A 16,132-nucleotide genomic window follows, 5' to 3' on the forward strand; every position below is an offset into this window, starting at 1 on the left:
TGTTCGGATCTGATTGTTTTTTAACATTCTGATACTTCTCTGACTGCAATTAAGATCTAGTTCAATCCAATGTTTCTTCGGTTGATGCTGTCCCATGGAACCATTTTTCTGGTTCATTACTGCTTTACAGCAACAAATCGTATTGGCTCATGATTAGAATATGGAAACATTTTGATTTTGAGTACTTTCACTAATCTAGCCTGCGCAATTACGGCCCGTTACTGAAAAGTTTTGTCCAAGCAATCAAAACAGGCCAGAAACCTTTTCCGCGTGATCCAGCAAGAGATCAGGCTTGGCACACAAGCCGAAACAAACAAATAAACATTCTAGATGCCTTTTTCTTCACTCCAACCAATACTTCAAATGTCAAACTAAACCTCCGGCGTAATTTCGCTTAATTTCGCTTTTTTTTCTTAGTGTCCCCCTCCAAAGTCCAGAATCCCGTTCTCAGACTAGCACAGGTATGGCTCAACCTTCGCAACCGGACCCGTTCTCAGAGTCCCGCATAGACACTGACGCCGGAGCAGTCTTTGTTCTCGAATCAAAAGGTGAGTAACAAAACACACTTATCGCCCGTGCAAACTTCAACAAAAACCAAGCAATTTTTAAAGTTGGCTGTTCTATCTGTTTCCGACGAAATATAGGGAAGTGGTGGCATGCGGGTTTCCATCTGACGACGGCGATCGTGGGGCCAACAATCCTGACGCTGCCATATGCATTTAGGGGATTGGGGTGGAGCCTAGGCTTCTTCTGTTTAACGGTGATGGGATGCGTCACTTTCTACTCTTACAGTCTCATGTCCAAGGTGCTCGATCACTGTGAAAAAGCTGGTCGCCGCCACATTCGCTTCCGCGAGCTCGCCGCCGATGTTTTAGGTAACGCCATCATCAACATTTGCAATTTTTTTTAACGTTTTTTGGATGATGCTTTCCTCAAACAATGTGGAAAACGTTTTCACTCCCGTCTTCTTGTTGCGTTGCGTTTGTTCACTTCTCACTTCAGTTCGCAAAGTATAGTTTTTTTTTTTTTTTTTTCAAAAGCGTAAAAGATTGAATCATTAAACCAGTTCGAGATGTGAAATCTTTGATTTTTTTTTTTTTGAAAAACTATTGAAAGTGCATGGTAAGTGAATAGTATACTCCAAAGTCAAAAACGGAATGAGTTTTGACAAGATATAGAGATAGGGGCACGCATGCAATCTTGTTTTAGTGCGGACATAACTGCCTTTATATGAAGAAAATTGGCATATATTCAAATTTAGAGGACCTTATTTGAAGGAACAAATCCTGTAGAAAAACTCAACCATGTTAAGTCTAAAGCTTTAGGTCTCATTTTTTTTTTTTTACTGCAGGGTCAGGATGGATGTTTTATTTTGTGATACTTATTCAAACAGTCATTAACACTGGGGTTGGAATAGGAGCAATTTTGCTTGCAGGGGAATGCCTACAGGTATGGCTCTCATTTCATTAATTCTAGAATCAAAAGTTCCAAGTGTGGCATGTAGGTATTTATTACAATTGCTTCTTATGCAATCTAAGGCTTGTCATAAACACCGACAAATTTGGTCTTTTCAAAAACTACTATTAGACACTAGTCTACACAAGTTTTTTTTTCCTGTAATGCTAACAAGTTTTGCATTTTTTTTCAAGCTTGATGGGGTTGATTAGGACCCATCGATCTGCATTTTCAATTATAATGATAATGCAAACAAGTGTGTTCTATTTGTATTTCAATTATAATGATAAAGATACCATGTTCAATTCAGTCCTTCTGTCATTTATTTCCGTCTTCTGGCAAGGTTTTCTGTTCAATTATATATAGGTTTTCCTGCTTTAGTTTTCAGGTTATTAATGAAAATATTCATTCATAAAGAAAAAATAAAAAAGAAAAGAAAAGTCAACTAGTTATTTGGGATACAAGCGTGCTATATTTGCATTAGAGCACTGATTGTTTCTCTAATTCTCTTTATCTTTATGTCATTTTGCTGTTGGAAGATCATGTATTCAAACCTTTCTCCCAGCGGATCCTTGAAGCTGTATGAGTTTATAGCAATGGTAACGGTGGTGATGATAGTTCTCGCTCAGATCCCAACCTTCCATTCCCTTAGACACCTCAATTTTGCTTCTCTGCTTCTTAGCTTGGGCTACACATTCCTTTTTGTTGGTGCTTGTATCCAAGCAGGTATACAAATCATTGAGCTGCCTTTCAATCTTTATATGTAATCTGTTGCCGTAAATTCAGAAGAAGATTGAATGAAATGGAGCCAGTGTATTCATAAATAGTCACGACCGCCTAGAAGCAAAAATTGATCACTCTTGAATCGTATGGCCCAGACTGCATACAAGGTTGTGACTTGAAATGTCACTATGACATGTGAGAGACTCAATGCTAGGCCCAAGTTGACCTTATAGTTTGTTGAATAGACTTTAATACTGAACCCCAGCAATGAATAAATTTTAGTTACTGCTTAGATCTTTTAGTTAAGCTCCTTGAAGATTATAGTTGAATTTCAGTCTCTTCTATCCCAAGTCTTGCAATTTTTTATAATATACAGATTATATAATGACACCATTTTTGGATTTAAACAACTTTTATTAGTCCTGCAGGTCTCTCTGAAAATGCCCCTCATAGGGACTATTCGTTGGAATCTTCAAATTCATCAAGGGTGTTTAGCGCTTTCACTTCTATCTCCATATTAGCTGCCATTTTTGGGAATGGGATTCTTCCTGAAATACAAGTAAATTTCAACTCTTTGATGAATCTTTTATATAATGCTTGCTGGAAATCCATTGCTTATGATAGTCGGAACTTGGAATAACCTAGATTACAGAGACTAATACTTACTGATGAAGCCGTGCTAATGCAGCTGAAGTTTCCAAATATAATTTGTTTGATTTCTAATTTTTAATAAAACCATTCAACAGAATATTTTGAACCATCGTTTAGTCAATATATGCTTCTTGTTTTACTTTTAACAACGCTGTTTTTGATACAGGCAACACTGGCTCCACCTGCCACTGGAAAGATGGTAAAAGGACTCCTTATGTGCTACAGTGTAATTTTTGTTACTTTCTACTCAGCTGCAGTTTCTGGATACTGGGTTTTTGGAAACAAATCCAATTCAAACATTCTGAAGAGTCTAATGCCGGATGATGGACCATCTTTAGCCCCAACAATAGTTATTGGCCTTGCAGTTGTATTTATTCTTCTACAGCTATTTGCCATTGGGCTGGTATGTTCTTGTTCTCAAAAAATGAAGATTTGAGAACATTAATTAATTAATTCTGGCTCCCTTACCATGTTCAAAATTAGGAAAATATTTTTTCAATGAACTATTGTTAAAAACCTTATTTCAAGTTGCATTGAGGTAATATTTCTCCAATATAACACAGGTTTATTCTCAAGTTGCATATGAGATCATGGAAAAGCAATCAGCCGATATAAAGCAAGGCATGTTTTCCAAAAGGAACCTCATTCCCAGGCTAATTCTTCGGACTCTGTACGTGATATTCTGTGGGTTTATGGCAGCAATGCTTCCTTTCTTCGGTGACATCAATGGTGTGATAGGCGCTGTTGGCTTTATTCCTCTAGATTTTGTCCTCCCTATGCTTCTCTACAACATGACCTATAAGCCCCAAAAATCATCCCCCACTTACTGGATCAATCTTTTTATCATAGCTGCCTTCACCGGTGCCGGAATCATGGGCTCATTCTCTTCAATCAGGAAGCTGATTCTTGATGCCAACAAGTTCAAACTCTTTAGCAGTGATGTGGTTGATTAAGAATATGCATAAACGACCTAAACGGGTCTCCTCCGAAATTTGAAGGGAACGCATAGTGAAAGTTCTTTTGGCCTGGCTAAAGTGTAGGATGATAGTCAACAAACATTTATTTAGATATGTTTCATAAGACGTGGCATAGGGTAGGGTTGTTACCTCTCATTAAAAGGGTTGAGATCTAAGGTTTGAATCTCCTCTCCTTTAGGCTTTAGATTTCATCACGTGTGTATAAAAAAAAAGTGTTTTCACACTGATTTGTGCGTATATAGCTGAGATGAGGCATAGCACTTGCCTTAATTGCTGTGAATGTATATGAACCCATATTATTGTAAATTTTATAGGGTTAAAGTAGATAGAGGACAGGAAAATAGTACATAAAACATTGTTATAAGTCAACCTTAAGTTTCCTTTTCTAAACCAGATCAAGATTGTAGGTGGCACTCTGCAGAAAAACTAACTGAATTTGTAATTCAAACTTGCAAGAATGCACCAATGACCAATAGCATTCCAATTTCAATCCTGTATTATTATTATTCTGTTTTTTTTTTTATCAAAGGGAGCAAAGTTTCATGACAGAAGGGCATGTTCTCCTCCCTTTCTTCATGGACCGCATGATATATATATTGTGAACTGAAGTCAAGTTGTTCACATCCTGTAAGCACGTTTTCAACCAGATCAATAAATTATCTATCCAGGTGCAAGTGTCACGGGTCGAGACTCAAGTTCCGAACTCGCGTGGCTCCAGGACCCGGGCATTCACCCTTCCGGCGTCCCGAATCAGCCTGACCGTCACGGTTCATACCCTTGTGAGGTATTGTCCGCTCTGGTCCTCTTTGACCTCACGGTTTTGTCTTACAAAAGGCGTCTCACAAGGCGGAGATGGTGTGAACCCTTTTATACTCCAGTGACCCTTTTATTATATTCAATGTGAGATTCAAGACTCTTCTTTAGGTCCGTGACATAAGCACGTTTTAAGGACATGTTTTACAATCATAAAGGGGGGAAATCTGGCTACACAATTATTCATATGGAGATTATTTAATCAGTGAAAAACCAAAGTTTCTTCATGATCAATACAAACTCCTTATAATATCAACACTGGCAATTAATTGGGTAAGAAAAAAGTCAGTGAAAGAGATGAAAACATTTTCTTGTCACTCACTTTTCCTAGACCTTTCTCCTATAATAATCTTCTCAATTAAAGTGAAGGATTGGGTTTTAAACAACAAGTAATTAAATAGAAAATGGTAATCTCTCTCTCTCTTACCAACCATACCACTATTAGGTTTGTGGTCAAATTCCAAAGATCATGGATCATTTTCTTCCTATTCTCCATAGAAGTTATAGTAGTAATAAGTATATTAAAAATTGCCAACATTTTGTTCGCACATTAGCTCTGCTGTGATTGTCAATAAAAGAAAATTCTTCTACTTTTTTTTTTTTGTTTTCTTTTGTAGAAATGAAAACTTCTTCTCTATTGTGAAAATGAAATGATTTGATCACTCTCATGTGATAAATGCATGATCGATTTCAACAAAAAGGAAAACAGATTCTAAGTTTGTAACGTTGCCTGTATTTTAGCCACATATGGGCATACCACAGGTATCCTTTTCTTTTTCTTTTTTCATTGCAAAATCCAACTTTTGTAATATAAAACAATGCAAGAAACTCCAAATCAATTTTTGCAAACCTGGAACCCCAAATGAATCCTGATTTCTTCCCAAATGATGAAATACACAGGCTGCAGCTTTTTTACTTTGAATCTTTTTTTTTTTCTCTTGTGAACTTATCTGAGATCCTTTCGCCAGCTTTAAGCAATAAATAAATAAATTAAACATAAGCACAATGCTTAAATTATTATATGGGGTGATGAGGGCCATAGCTGAAGGGCTATATATATATATAACAAAAAATAATGGATATTCATATATGTTCATACTGAATTATAGCATTAACAATGAAGAGATGTCAGTAGTCTTATATTCTTCAAATTTCACACCAATCGCTTGCATGACCAATATTTCAATGATGGCATTAACAAAATTAACAAAAAAATAGAAAAACGTGAACAAATTAAACAACTGTTGACTCATCAAGTTCCAATTTTTTTAGTGCTCGGAATATTATGTAAATTAACCATCCTTTTGTAAAGATTGAAAATATTGCAAAGAAAAAACATTTTTATTTGGCCATTTTAAACAAAAGTTAAAATTTCTTTTAAGGGAGTTTTTAACACAAATTAAATAATTTGATGCACCGACTAAAAATCGTAAAATTAGAATTTTAATTTTAATTCAATTAATTTATATAATTATTTTTAAAAAATAACATTTAGTATAAATTTATAATTTTTTTAATATTTCCTATCACTATAATTTTTTTTTTGTTTTACGAAAGCAAATTAAACCCATTGAAGATAAGATCTTCATGTTCTAACACCAAGAATAATTCTTCAAGTATGGAATCAAAATCAATTTTCTAGCTAGTTCAGATTTGTCTATCATATTTTGTTCAAAACCCATAAAAATGACCAAAGTATTCCAACCATAAAAACGATCAACAGAAGATATTGTCGGCCACGCTATTGTTTTTGGTTCATACATATAATTAGCTGAAAAAAATGCGATTAAGGGATAACTGTTGAGAAAAAGAATGTGTGATTAAGAAGTGTTCGAACTTTCAAAGATTCTAAATTAATCTGATAAATATAATAATTAGTTTTACTAGAAATGGAGATTAGATAGAATTGAAATGAGAAATGTCTAATCTCTCTCCATCCTTCAATAAATGCATGGAAAGTCCTCTCTTATCTTTAATCGTCCATACGATGAGACCGTGAACGCAGATCATGTAACTAACGCGTTGGATTACACCAACCATTAGAAAATCAAACAAATGAAAGTCTTTAAAAAAAATTGCCCTTTATTTTCTTTCAAATCTTCACACTTGTGTAGAGATCTTTCTTTTTCGCCATTACTTTTTTTTTTTCTTTTCCCTATTACCAAAAAAATGGAGAAATTAATCCAAGAACAAAAGAAGAACCAAACCCAAGACACCGAACTGATGGAGGAAAAACGTCAAGAACAGAAGCAAAGCCAAACCCAAGAGGCCAAACAAAAAATGCAGAAGACCCAAGAGGGTCGGCATCTTGTATGGGACTGTGGTAGTAGTCTTTATGACTCGTTCGAACTCAACTCTTTGAAGCGTCAGCTCGACTCAGCAATCCATTCAAGAACCATGTCCATGCCCCATTTAGTCGATGCTCGAGCTCCTCCTCCTCCTCCACCACAATCTACCCTTCCCCCTTCAGTTTCCAAGAAGCAGCCTTCCAAGTTCTCTCGCTCGATTTATAAACTCTTCAAATCCATGTTCAAGTTCAAACAAAGTTCAAGTTCTTCCGTTTTGTGGCCGAAACAAAGATCGCACGAGGAGTACTACGTGGTTTACGACAAGACAGGTGCACTGACAACGATCCCCGAGGCTCCGGAGATTGATTATGGAAGGCTTTCGCCAGAGATTAACTCGTTGGCTGTTAAAAGAACTGCATCAGAAAGGTTCACTACAGCCTCCACTATCGGTTTTTATTGTGCTTGATATACAAAATATAAAGAAGGCTTATTCAGAAATATATTTATGAATAAACGAAGACGTGATCAAATAGTTCGTCTATATTTTGATCATTTTTTAAGTTTTTTTAAGATGTTTTGTTTCTCCTTAAGATTAGGTTACTTGAAGTTTTGAACATTGACCTTTCATGTCTGAATTATATATGATCATCAGCTGAATCTCTTTAATCGATATCAATAGGGTTATTTCTATTTTTTTTCTTTTCTTTTTATCTTTTGTTGGTTAAACTTCATGATTAGCCTCTTGGATTAATCCCCAAGGGGCTTAAGGGATCAAAGATTTTCTACCTAATGATCCAGTGGCTGCATTTGTTCAAGCCATTGATCTGTGTATGACAGAGGTGACCTTGTTTAATGCGATAGTGCTCAAATATGGATCCTAAGTTTTTCATAGCTTTTCCTGCTGTGGCCCAATTGAAACATGTTTTGTTGGTGAAAAGCCAGAAAGAAATTATACATTCAAGCCTTTTTTATATATGCAAGGGTGATTCATTTTGCTTTATGTATGGGGTCTCTATGCATGGCAGTTCAAGATTTTTCTTAATTTAGGAACCTGTGACCTAAGAAATTAAAAACCTTTGCTCTAACCATTTATTTTTCTCTTGCATTTCACGGGATTCATTCCCGTCTATTTTTGAAAGCAACTTGACAACTCTATTTGTAATTATGCATTACAGTTATTACTACTTGTAAGATGAGTTATTGCATATTTACCATTTCTCTGGCACTACCTATACATACATACATATATATATATATTACCAATATATATTCACATGTACTTATTTTTTGTTCTTTCACGTCTAATGTCATATATATATATATATATATTTGGAATCTCTTTATCATCATAAAACACATGCATATGGGTGAAAAATGTATAACTCGGCATGAAAGTATCAAGTATTTTGTGTGTGTGTGTGTGTGATGGCTCAGGTTTAAAATGAGTGATGAGTCTCATTCATGTCATGTACGATCACCACATTTCAATGTGGTTTATTATTATCGTGTTTGCGGTGAGATTGATTTTTTCAATCATAGAACTGGTCTGCAGTATCAATCGGGTGTTTGTTAGATTTGTGGATTGATATATTTATATCATATAAAATATTGATAATTTTTATATATTTATAACATATTTTATATGAATTTTGTATGTCATAATTCATATCAATATAAAAATAATATATTTTTAATTTTATTAAATTCATATATAATTTTTATGAAAATTTTAAATTATATCACTTTTATATAATTTTATATCATATTATCATTTAGTGTTTTAGATTATTAGACATTGTCAAAGGTAAATAAGATGATAGACCCCCGTGACCTGATGAGCCCACGAAATTATTGCATTGGCTTCGTTCATGAAAGGGTGGGAAGAAGAAAGAAGGTATTTGAAGAGTGACAATCCTTGACGTAAAATAGCTCAATAATATGGAAATAGTAAATAGTAAAGTTAAAAATATTTATGCTTTAATTAATTGATGCTTTTATTATTTATATTATTTTTATTATAAAGTGAAAAATAAAAAATAACTAAAAGCAAGATATAAATAATAAAAAATAAAAAACAAAAGTACCAATCAAATGGAGTTTTATTTATTGCGTAAATAAATAAATAAATAAAATTTAAATAATTCTCTATTATGAAATGAATCTTATTACATTTGGAATAAATAATCATTTGACAAAAAATAAAAACTTAAATACAACAAGCTTAATTATTATTCTTAAAACTTAGAATAAAAGATACTGTGGGTATTAATTTTCATTTTGAAGTTTTTGGGCTTTCGGCTGAAGTTCAAGGGTCAAAAATTTCAATTCATTTAAATCCCTCAGTTGGGCTTTTTATTGGGCTAGCCCATCGTCTTCAATTCTCTATTTGTGACTGCCATCGTGGTGATGCCAATTGATGACCGTCTGCTAGATGTAGAATTGAATTTTGTCATCATTTGAAAAGTATTTGCAGATTTGTTTCAGTCAATATTCAACTGAACTCAATTTCTTATTCTTCTATGACTAAAGGAACATAATTTTTGACAATTTTTTTTAGGAGAATCGGAAAAACCCTTGCTGGTAAAAGGGTTTAATTAATTGGAATCCTTCTAATAAACACAGGAAGAAAGATTAGAAGTAAGGAAGGGTAACTTTTGATTATTGGACAGCATTGAGATCTTTGAATTCGAATTTTATTAGTGATTTTTTATTAAAATTATTTTAAAAATTTATAATTATTTATTTTAAATTATTAAATATGATATATTTTATTTTAATTTGAATAATTTAACAATTTATTTATTAGGGATTTATTTTTACCGAAATTTTTTTTTTTATCGTTAATTAGTGATCAATAAATTTAATAGGGATGGATTCGTTGTTGCCTTGATCAGCTGCGAAACCCAAATTGTTCCCACGGTCAGACACCACAATCCATCATGGAAACCACCCAAGAATCACCGCTCAATTTAATCATCGTGCCTACTCCAGGCATCGGTCACTTGATCCCGCTCATCGAGTTCGCCAAACTAGTTGTTGAGTTCCACAAGTTTACAGTAACTTTCATTGTTCCCAACGATGGTTCGCCCATGAAACTCCAAAGACAACTCCTTTTAACCCTACCTGAAACAATTTCCTCCATCTTTCTCCCTCCTGTTAGCTTTGACGATCTGCCTGAGGATGTCAAAATCGAGAGCCGGATTGTACTCAGCTTGACTCGGTCACTTCATCTCCTCAAAGATTCGCTAAAGGTACTAACTCAGTCAACTCGAGTAGGGGCCTTTGTTGTTGATGTTTTTGGCATTGACGCGTTTGATGTCGCCAAAGAATTTGGGCTTGAACCATATATTTTTCTCACTACGTCTGCTATGTTGTTATCATTGGTATTTGAGATGCCTAAGCTTGATCAGATGTTTTCATGCGAGTATAGAGATTTGCCAGAGCCGATCAAGTTACCAGGATGCGTGCCATTTTATGGAAAAGATATTGCTGACTCGCTTCAACACAGGAAAAATTCTACGTACCAAGTGGTTCTTCAAATATGCAAACGTTACTCATTGGCTGCTGGGATTATCGTTAACAGTTTTATGGATTTGGAAAAGGGTGCTTTCGAGGCTTTGATGGAGGGTGGGCGTGGTTTGCCTGCCGTTTACCCAGTTGGACCTCTGATACAAAATGGTTCAACCAATGAAGTTAAAGAGTGGTCTAAGAATTGTTTAAGGTGGTTGGATGAGCAGCCTGGCGGGTCTGTTCTTTACGTCTGTTTTGGAAGTGGTGGGACTCTGTCGCATGAACAGCTAAATGAATTGGCACTGGGTTTGGAAACGAGTGGGCAAAGATTTCTTTGGGTTGTAAAGAACCCCAATGAAAGAGCAGCAAGTGGCACTTACTTCGGAATAGATAGTGTCAAGGACCCCTTGGCTTTTCTGCCTGATGGCTTTTTGGAAAGGACAAAAGAGGTGGGTTTGGTGGTTCCATCTTGGGCTCCTCAAATTCAGGTCTTGAGTCATTGCGCCACCGGTGGGTTCTTGACCCACTGTGGCTGGAATTCTATATTGGAGTCTATCGTTCATGGTGTGCCATTAATTGCATGGCCACTCTTTGCAGAGCAAAAGATGAATGCCGTACTCTTAAAAGATGGTTTGAAGGTTGCAGTTAGGGTGAATGAGAACGAAGACGGGCTCGTTGGGCGAGAAGATATTGCAAAACATGCAAAGGAACTGATTGACGGAGAAGAAGGGCAACTGCTTAGAACCAGGATGAGAAAACTGAAAGATGCTGCCACAATGGCTATAAACCCAGATGGATCTTCTACAAAATCCCTTGCAAAGTTAGCAGAAATTTGGAAGAAACAGGAAATTTAATAAAATTGTCAATGTTTAATTTTTCAGATTGCATATTTGCATTCGTAATACTGTGTCTTGTTTGTCAAATGTCTTGTACCAACAATAAAGTTTTTGCGTTTTGAAGTTGCAGGTCAATTATATCACTTACTTGAATCATGAGATGAGAGTCATTATAATAGAGTTTATATTTGATATGTATGAATTTTATATATTATTAATAAATTAAATAATATTATTTTATTAATGAGTATATATTAATTTTTAAAATAAATATATAAAAATTTATTTATTAATAAAATAATATAATTTGATTCATTTTTAATAAAATAATATTATTTTATTTATTAATAATATATAAAAATTATACATTAAAGTGCCTTAAATGTAAACCCATTATAATATGTTTATCACGTCTTTTCAATTAATTACATTAAATAATCACACCTGTTGTTCGTATGCGCATCAAATTGCAAAAGTCAATGTTCAATACATGAAACAGTTGGAATTTGATGCCCAGTATAATTTGAATAAACAAAGAAAATAAAAAAGCCCTTAATAATTCAAGTATCAATACCAGATATATCCTTAAAAAATAATATTCAAGTCTCGAATTTAAATTTTAATATTTACATATTTTTTTTTTACTTTTAAGCCACGATTTTCTTTTAAATTAGCAAGTGATTTTTGAATCTGATTGAAAGCTGCTTATAAAGGACTTACAAAAGAAGAATTGAAAGGAGAATAGTGCTGAGAAACAATGGAAATTATGAAGGGATATTGGATTGCTTTACGGTGAAAAAGGAAGATGTGCCAGGTGCAACTCAATCACCATCATTGGTCTTCATTTTGGACAAGCATGGTCCGCCTGCAGCTCCATGATGCTGTTTTTGTAGTTTCCCTCATTCTTCTGCAGTTTTATGTAATCTGTAGCAGATGTTTTACGCTATTTTTCAGATTTGATCAAATTTTGTGGGTACACATTATTTTTAATTAATATTCTACATATTATTGACATTTTCATCAAATTCTATCAATTTTTAATTTTAATTTCAAATTTAATTTTTATTCAATCCATTTTAATAAAAAATTTCACGACCTAAATAATCTTACCCAAGTTTTCTCTTGCAATAAAATGCTTTTATGTGGAAAAGAAAAGAGAAAAAAAAACCCTCAATGTATATATACATGAATTAAGTAATTAAAACTTCGTAAGTTACATGAATTAAGTAAAAAAATTATAACTTATTTTCTTATTCATTTTAACTTTGTAATCTGCCCAGTTCATTAAAAAAAAAATATATTTATAATTACACTAATGGCCTCAGCCCAATAGCTTAGCCAATATTTCAGAACACCAGCTTGGGCTTGGACCTCTCAAAACCCCCTAGTTAGGGTTTTGTTGCACCTGAATCTGTAGTAAATTGTACGGACATGGAAAAATCAGTGGTGACACTCGATAGAGGCACGACGTGCTCTGCCTGGAACTACTGCGGCGAGAGATTAGCGGCCCGTTCCGTCGACGGTTCTCTTCTTATCTTAGATTCTCGTGACCCTTCCTCTTCTTCCTTCTCTTGCTCCTTCAAATTCAAGGTCACACTAAACAAAAGAATATTTTTTTCTTCCCATTTGTATTTATTTCTTTAGTTAATAAATAATTAGCGTATTTAAGGCCTATAATTTTTTTATTTATTTTCTTGGATCTTAGGCGCATGAAGCCGCCATTGTGAAGGTTGCTTGGGTTCCTGCTGAGTATGGGGATGCTGTTGCCTGCATTTATGAAGATGGGTCTTTCTCAATATGGGCAGAGCTTGTAGAAGGTTTTTTTTTTTTTTTTAAACTTTTTAATGCTTAGATTTGGTGGTAATATTTAAAAAATGTCAATTGATATTGTAAATTTTGTTAGGTACACAGCCTCTTCAATGGAAGCTATGCAAAAGCTTTAAGACTAGTTCTTAGGTTTTAGATATTCAATTTGGAGTCAATCAAAGGAGTTTGAAAATGGTGAGCTTTAAATCTGGATGGGTTTTTGCTATTCTGCTTCATGTTCCCATAATGGCGCATATAATTTATTTTGCTTTTACAATTGACTTTTTCATTGCTTCTTTTCATTTTATTCTACAGGTTGCTGCTTACTCAGACGGCTGTGCGAAAGTCTTTGAGCTCCTCGACCCGTTGGACCTAAAGAACTGGCAACTTCACGTTATCAATTATCTGAATCTATCCTCTCCTTTTTTTACTCTTGCATGTTCTAGATATCAAGCCATTCCTAGTCATCAGTTTTGCAGGGTTTATTATACTCTCACGAGTGTCTGTACTCTGTCAACTCATCCACTTTGTGATTTTCTTTTAGCTTTTTTTTTTTTTTTTAAATTTCAGGCTGAATTTCAAAATGTTATAGATTCCGTTTCTACATTTGGGAAGGCTTCATGCTTAACAGCATGTATTTCTTGGAATCCTCAAAGTGGTGAAGGCCAAGAATCAAGCTTTATTTTGGGTTTCAATGCTAACACTCCAGAACTCAATTCTCCCAAGGTATTCATAAATTCATTTTCCTTGCAGCTAAATTCTGCTCTAATGTGATAGGATTGGGGTAGCATCAATTCAGTCCATATATTAGCATTATCTCTGTACTATACGGCACATTTTTATTGGTTTGGTTTATCAAGTTCCAGAAATCCTGAGTTCTTGGAAGTGGTGCAAGTCTGGTAGCCAAAATATAACTTATATTTTGATGTTAGGAGTTCTTCTGGTAGCAGTGTTCTTGAGTGACTTGCATACTGACAAAAACATGTAGATGTGTTGTTAAAATTGCTAATTTAGACTCTCTCTAGAGTTTCATAGGTGTGGGAATTTGATCCAGCTCATCACAGATGGCTGCCAGTTGCAGAGTTGGCTTTGCCTGCTGACAAGGGAGATCAAGTTTATTTTGTTGCATGGGCATCAAATATTGGACGGTAATGGAAATTATTATTCTTTCTGTAATTATGTCTTTTATGAACCATTGATCATTAGTAGAATTCTAGACTTTGTAATCTAGAGTCCATGAGTTCCTCCTTTATGTTGAGGTTCAACTGTGATAGTTTCCAGACCATTTGCATTGAGAATTCTGCTGAAACTAGTTACCTTTTTTTTTATGGTATAGGCCATTTGAGGTAATAGCTGTTGCATCTCAGAAAGGAATTTCTATATGGCACGTTGACTTGGATGGAAGGCTCTCAATAGAGAAGGTTGCACTGCTTTCAGGACACAACAGTGAGGTATTCAATAGTTAAAAACTTTATGTTTGAGCTTCTATACATTGTTTTCCATTAATCTACTTATGATTTTGTACATTTTTTTGTGTGTGTATTTCTCCGTATTAGTTTGACTTTCAACATAATAGCTGCAGTTTGAAGTTACATGGTGAGACAAATTATCTAAAATGCACTCTGGTAAAACTTAGGCAACCTTAAACATGATTTTGAGAAGGTTGAAGGTTACATTCTACCAAATTATCTCTCTGAAAATTCTCAAAGTTTCTTTCTCAGTTTCTCATCATGGAACAATAAGAGCCCTGGCCTGGTTCCAGGGATCTTAATTTATCACTCTGTCTACCTGCTTAACCATCTACCTCCTCTTGCTTAATTTGTCTCTCACCACAAAAGCAGCATCAATTTCTTTTGTCTTTATCTTAGCCTTTTCTCATTTCTTTTTGGGTTCTGTTTCCTTTAGCTAGTCTGAATTTTGCATCTTGTTGCCTTCGTCTTTCTCATTTTCTTGTGAAATTCTGGTTGATGATAGATTATAAATGGCAGTTGTCATAGGGTTTAGAGAGGTGCCTTGATGATTGATTGAATGCATGGTACTCTAAACTCGGCAGACATAACATTTAATTTATGTAGATGTTCTAAAAATATTTTTATTTTTCTTACTTTTATTTGTAGCTGGTAGCAGGCTTATCTTACCATGATCTGGAACTCTTTAGTTGAATTTCCAACTTTGCAATATCCAAATTAGTGCTTGTTATGAGTATTCAGACTGAGTTTATCATGCCTAAATGGTCCGGCTGCCCCTATGCTACTTTTTGGTAAATGCTACACTAGCAGGACAATCTAACCGCTTAGTGCTCTAAGCTAGGTAGCTAAAGTAATGGAAGACTTTTTATTCATCTTTTCATCTACCTTTTTGCCTACTTATTCATTAACATTTTAGACGAAGAAAGGCTTTTGCCCATGAAACACCTTTGCAAGTTGGGTAAGTGTTGATATCAGTGACTGAATACATACAAGCATATGCATTACTTTAGACCTAATCTTCCACCTTTTGAGGAGGAAGTTGGATAATATAGGTATTCATGACATGAAAAATGCAAGTAAGACCAGGAGAAAGAGGTTATTATTATGAACATAATCAATGAAACTGCTGAACTTTATATCCTCTCCATGCCTGCCTGCTCTCCTATTCTATTTTAGTTTAGATATATTTGTTTCACTTTCATGGAAAAGGTGAGTTTGATTATTAAAATCATTTTCTTTGTTTGCTGATCAGGTGTGGCAGATGGAATGGGATATGAGTGGAATGACCTTGGCAACTACTGGTAGTGATGGGCGTGTGAGGTTGTGGCAATCTAACTTGAATGGTACTTGGCATGAACAAGCAGCATTTTAACCAACTTCGTCTTAGTCTCTGTATAAACGTGTTCTTCTCTAATTCCCTCGCTCTCTTCTGGTTTTGCTACCCACCCAAATTGTGCTTTTGTTTGTGAGTGCATAGTTTCCAACACCATTTTCATCCCCTTTTGTTGTTTTTAGAGTAATGGTGTCAAAACTGAAGGCTTTACTGTCTCTGCATCCATATTTATCATAACTAAATTTGCCTTTTGGCAGGGTGGGAAAAGGAA

The 16,132-nt window shown here is 34.7% G+C and overlaps 3 protein-coding genes and 1 pseudogene across 5 annotated transcripts; all 4 read left to right on the plus strand.

Moving 5' to 3' along the window:
* Positions 1 to 325: 325 nt before the first annotated feature.
* On the plus strand, positions 326 to 4,309 carry LOC111287215 (Transmembrane amino acid transporter family protein). Its single transcript, XM_022877576.2, has 7 exons — positions 326 to 548; positions 645 to 875; positions 1,352 to 1,449; positions 1,995 to 2,181; positions 2,607 to 2,737; positions 2,996 to 3,232; positions 3,393 to 4,309. Exons 1-7 carry the CDS (start codon positions 464 to 466, stop codon positions 3,780 to 3,782), a joined length of 1,359 nt encoding a protein of 452 aa, XP_022733311.2. The 5' UTR covers positions 326 to 463; the 3' UTR covers positions 3,783 to 4,309.
* A 2,379-nt stretch (positions 4,310 to 6,688) lies between these two features.
* On the plus strand, positions 6,689 to 7,577 carry LOC111287219 (uncharacterized). The gene has a single exon (XM_022877589.2). It carries the CDS (start codon positions 6,789 to 6,791, stop codon positions 7,371 to 7,373), a length of 585 nt encoding a protein of 194 aa, XP_022733324.2. The 5' UTR covers positions 6,689 to 6,788; the 3' UTR covers positions 7,374 to 7,577.
* Positions 7,578 to 9,721: 2,144 nt separating this feature from the next.
* Positions 9,722 to 11,396, plus strand: LOC111287223 (hydroquinone glucosyltransferase pseudogene; annotated as a pseudogene). The gene has a single exon (XR_016328951.1). The product of XR_016328951.1 is annotated as a hydroquinone glucosyltransferase pseudogene (transcript).
* Positions 11,397 to 12,678: 1,282 nt separating this feature from the next.
* LOC111278776 (protein SEH1-like) lies at positions 12,679 to 16,128 on the plus strand. 2 transcript variants are annotated; one of them, XM_089746176.1, is made up of 7 exons: positions 12,679 to 12,843; positions 12,959 to 13,070; positions 13,157 to 13,254; positions 13,375 to 13,785; positions 14,095 to 14,207; positions 14,396 to 14,510; positions 15,781 to 16,128. In XM_089746176.1, the coding sequence occupies exons 3-7, from the start codon at positions 13,252 to 13,254 to the stop codon at positions 15,898 to 15,900; spliced, it is 762 nt and encodes a 253-aa protein (XP_089602302.1). In that variant the 5' UTR covers positions 12,679 to 12,843; positions 12,959 to 13,070; positions 13,157 to 13,251; the 3' UTR covers positions 15,901 to 16,128. The 2 variants fall into 2 exon arrangements, with proteins under 2 accessions (XP_089602302.1, XP_089602304.1); XM_089746178.1 differs by having other exon boundaries at positions 13,165 to 13,254.
* The last annotated feature ends 4 nt before the right edge of the window (positions 16,129 to 16,132 follow it).

This window comes from Durio zibethinus, chromosome 17 (assembly GCF_047325235.1).
Source record: "Durio zibethinus cultivar Kanyao isolate XHJ-2024 chromosome 17, ASM4732523v1, whole genome shotgun sequence".
Taxonomy (NCBI): Eukaryota; Viridiplantae; Streptophyta; class Magnoliopsida; order Malvales; family Malvaceae; genus Durio; species Durio zibethinus.

Bases quoted from the DNA above. Each gene is read 5' to 3' on its own strand.
- LOC111278776 (XM_089746176.1), top strand. The intron at 13,786-14,094 runs GTATTCATAAAT...AGAGTTTCATAG, and splicing joins CAGAACTCAATTCTCCCAAG to GTGTGGGAATTTGATCCAGC. The intron at 14,208-14,395 runs GTAATGGAAATT...TTTATGGTATAG, and splicing joins TGGGCATCAAATATTGGACG to GCCATTTGAGGTAATAGCTG.
- LOC111287215 (XM_022877576.2), top strand. From the start codon at position 464: ATGGCTCAACCTTCGCAACCGGACCCGTTCTCAGAGTCCCGCATAGAC. The intron at 876-1,351 runs GTAACGCCATCA...TTTTTACTGCAG, and splicing joins GCTCGCCGCCGATGTTTTAG to GGTCAGGATGGATGTTTTAT. The intron at 1,450-1,994 runs GTATGGCTCTCA...TGCTGTTGGAAG, and splicing joins TTGCAGGGGAATGCCTACAG to ATCATGTATTCAAACCTTTC.
- LOC111287219 (XM_022877589.2), top strand. From the start codon at position 6,789: ATGGAGAAATTAATCCAAGAACAAAAGAAGAACCAAACCCAAGACACC.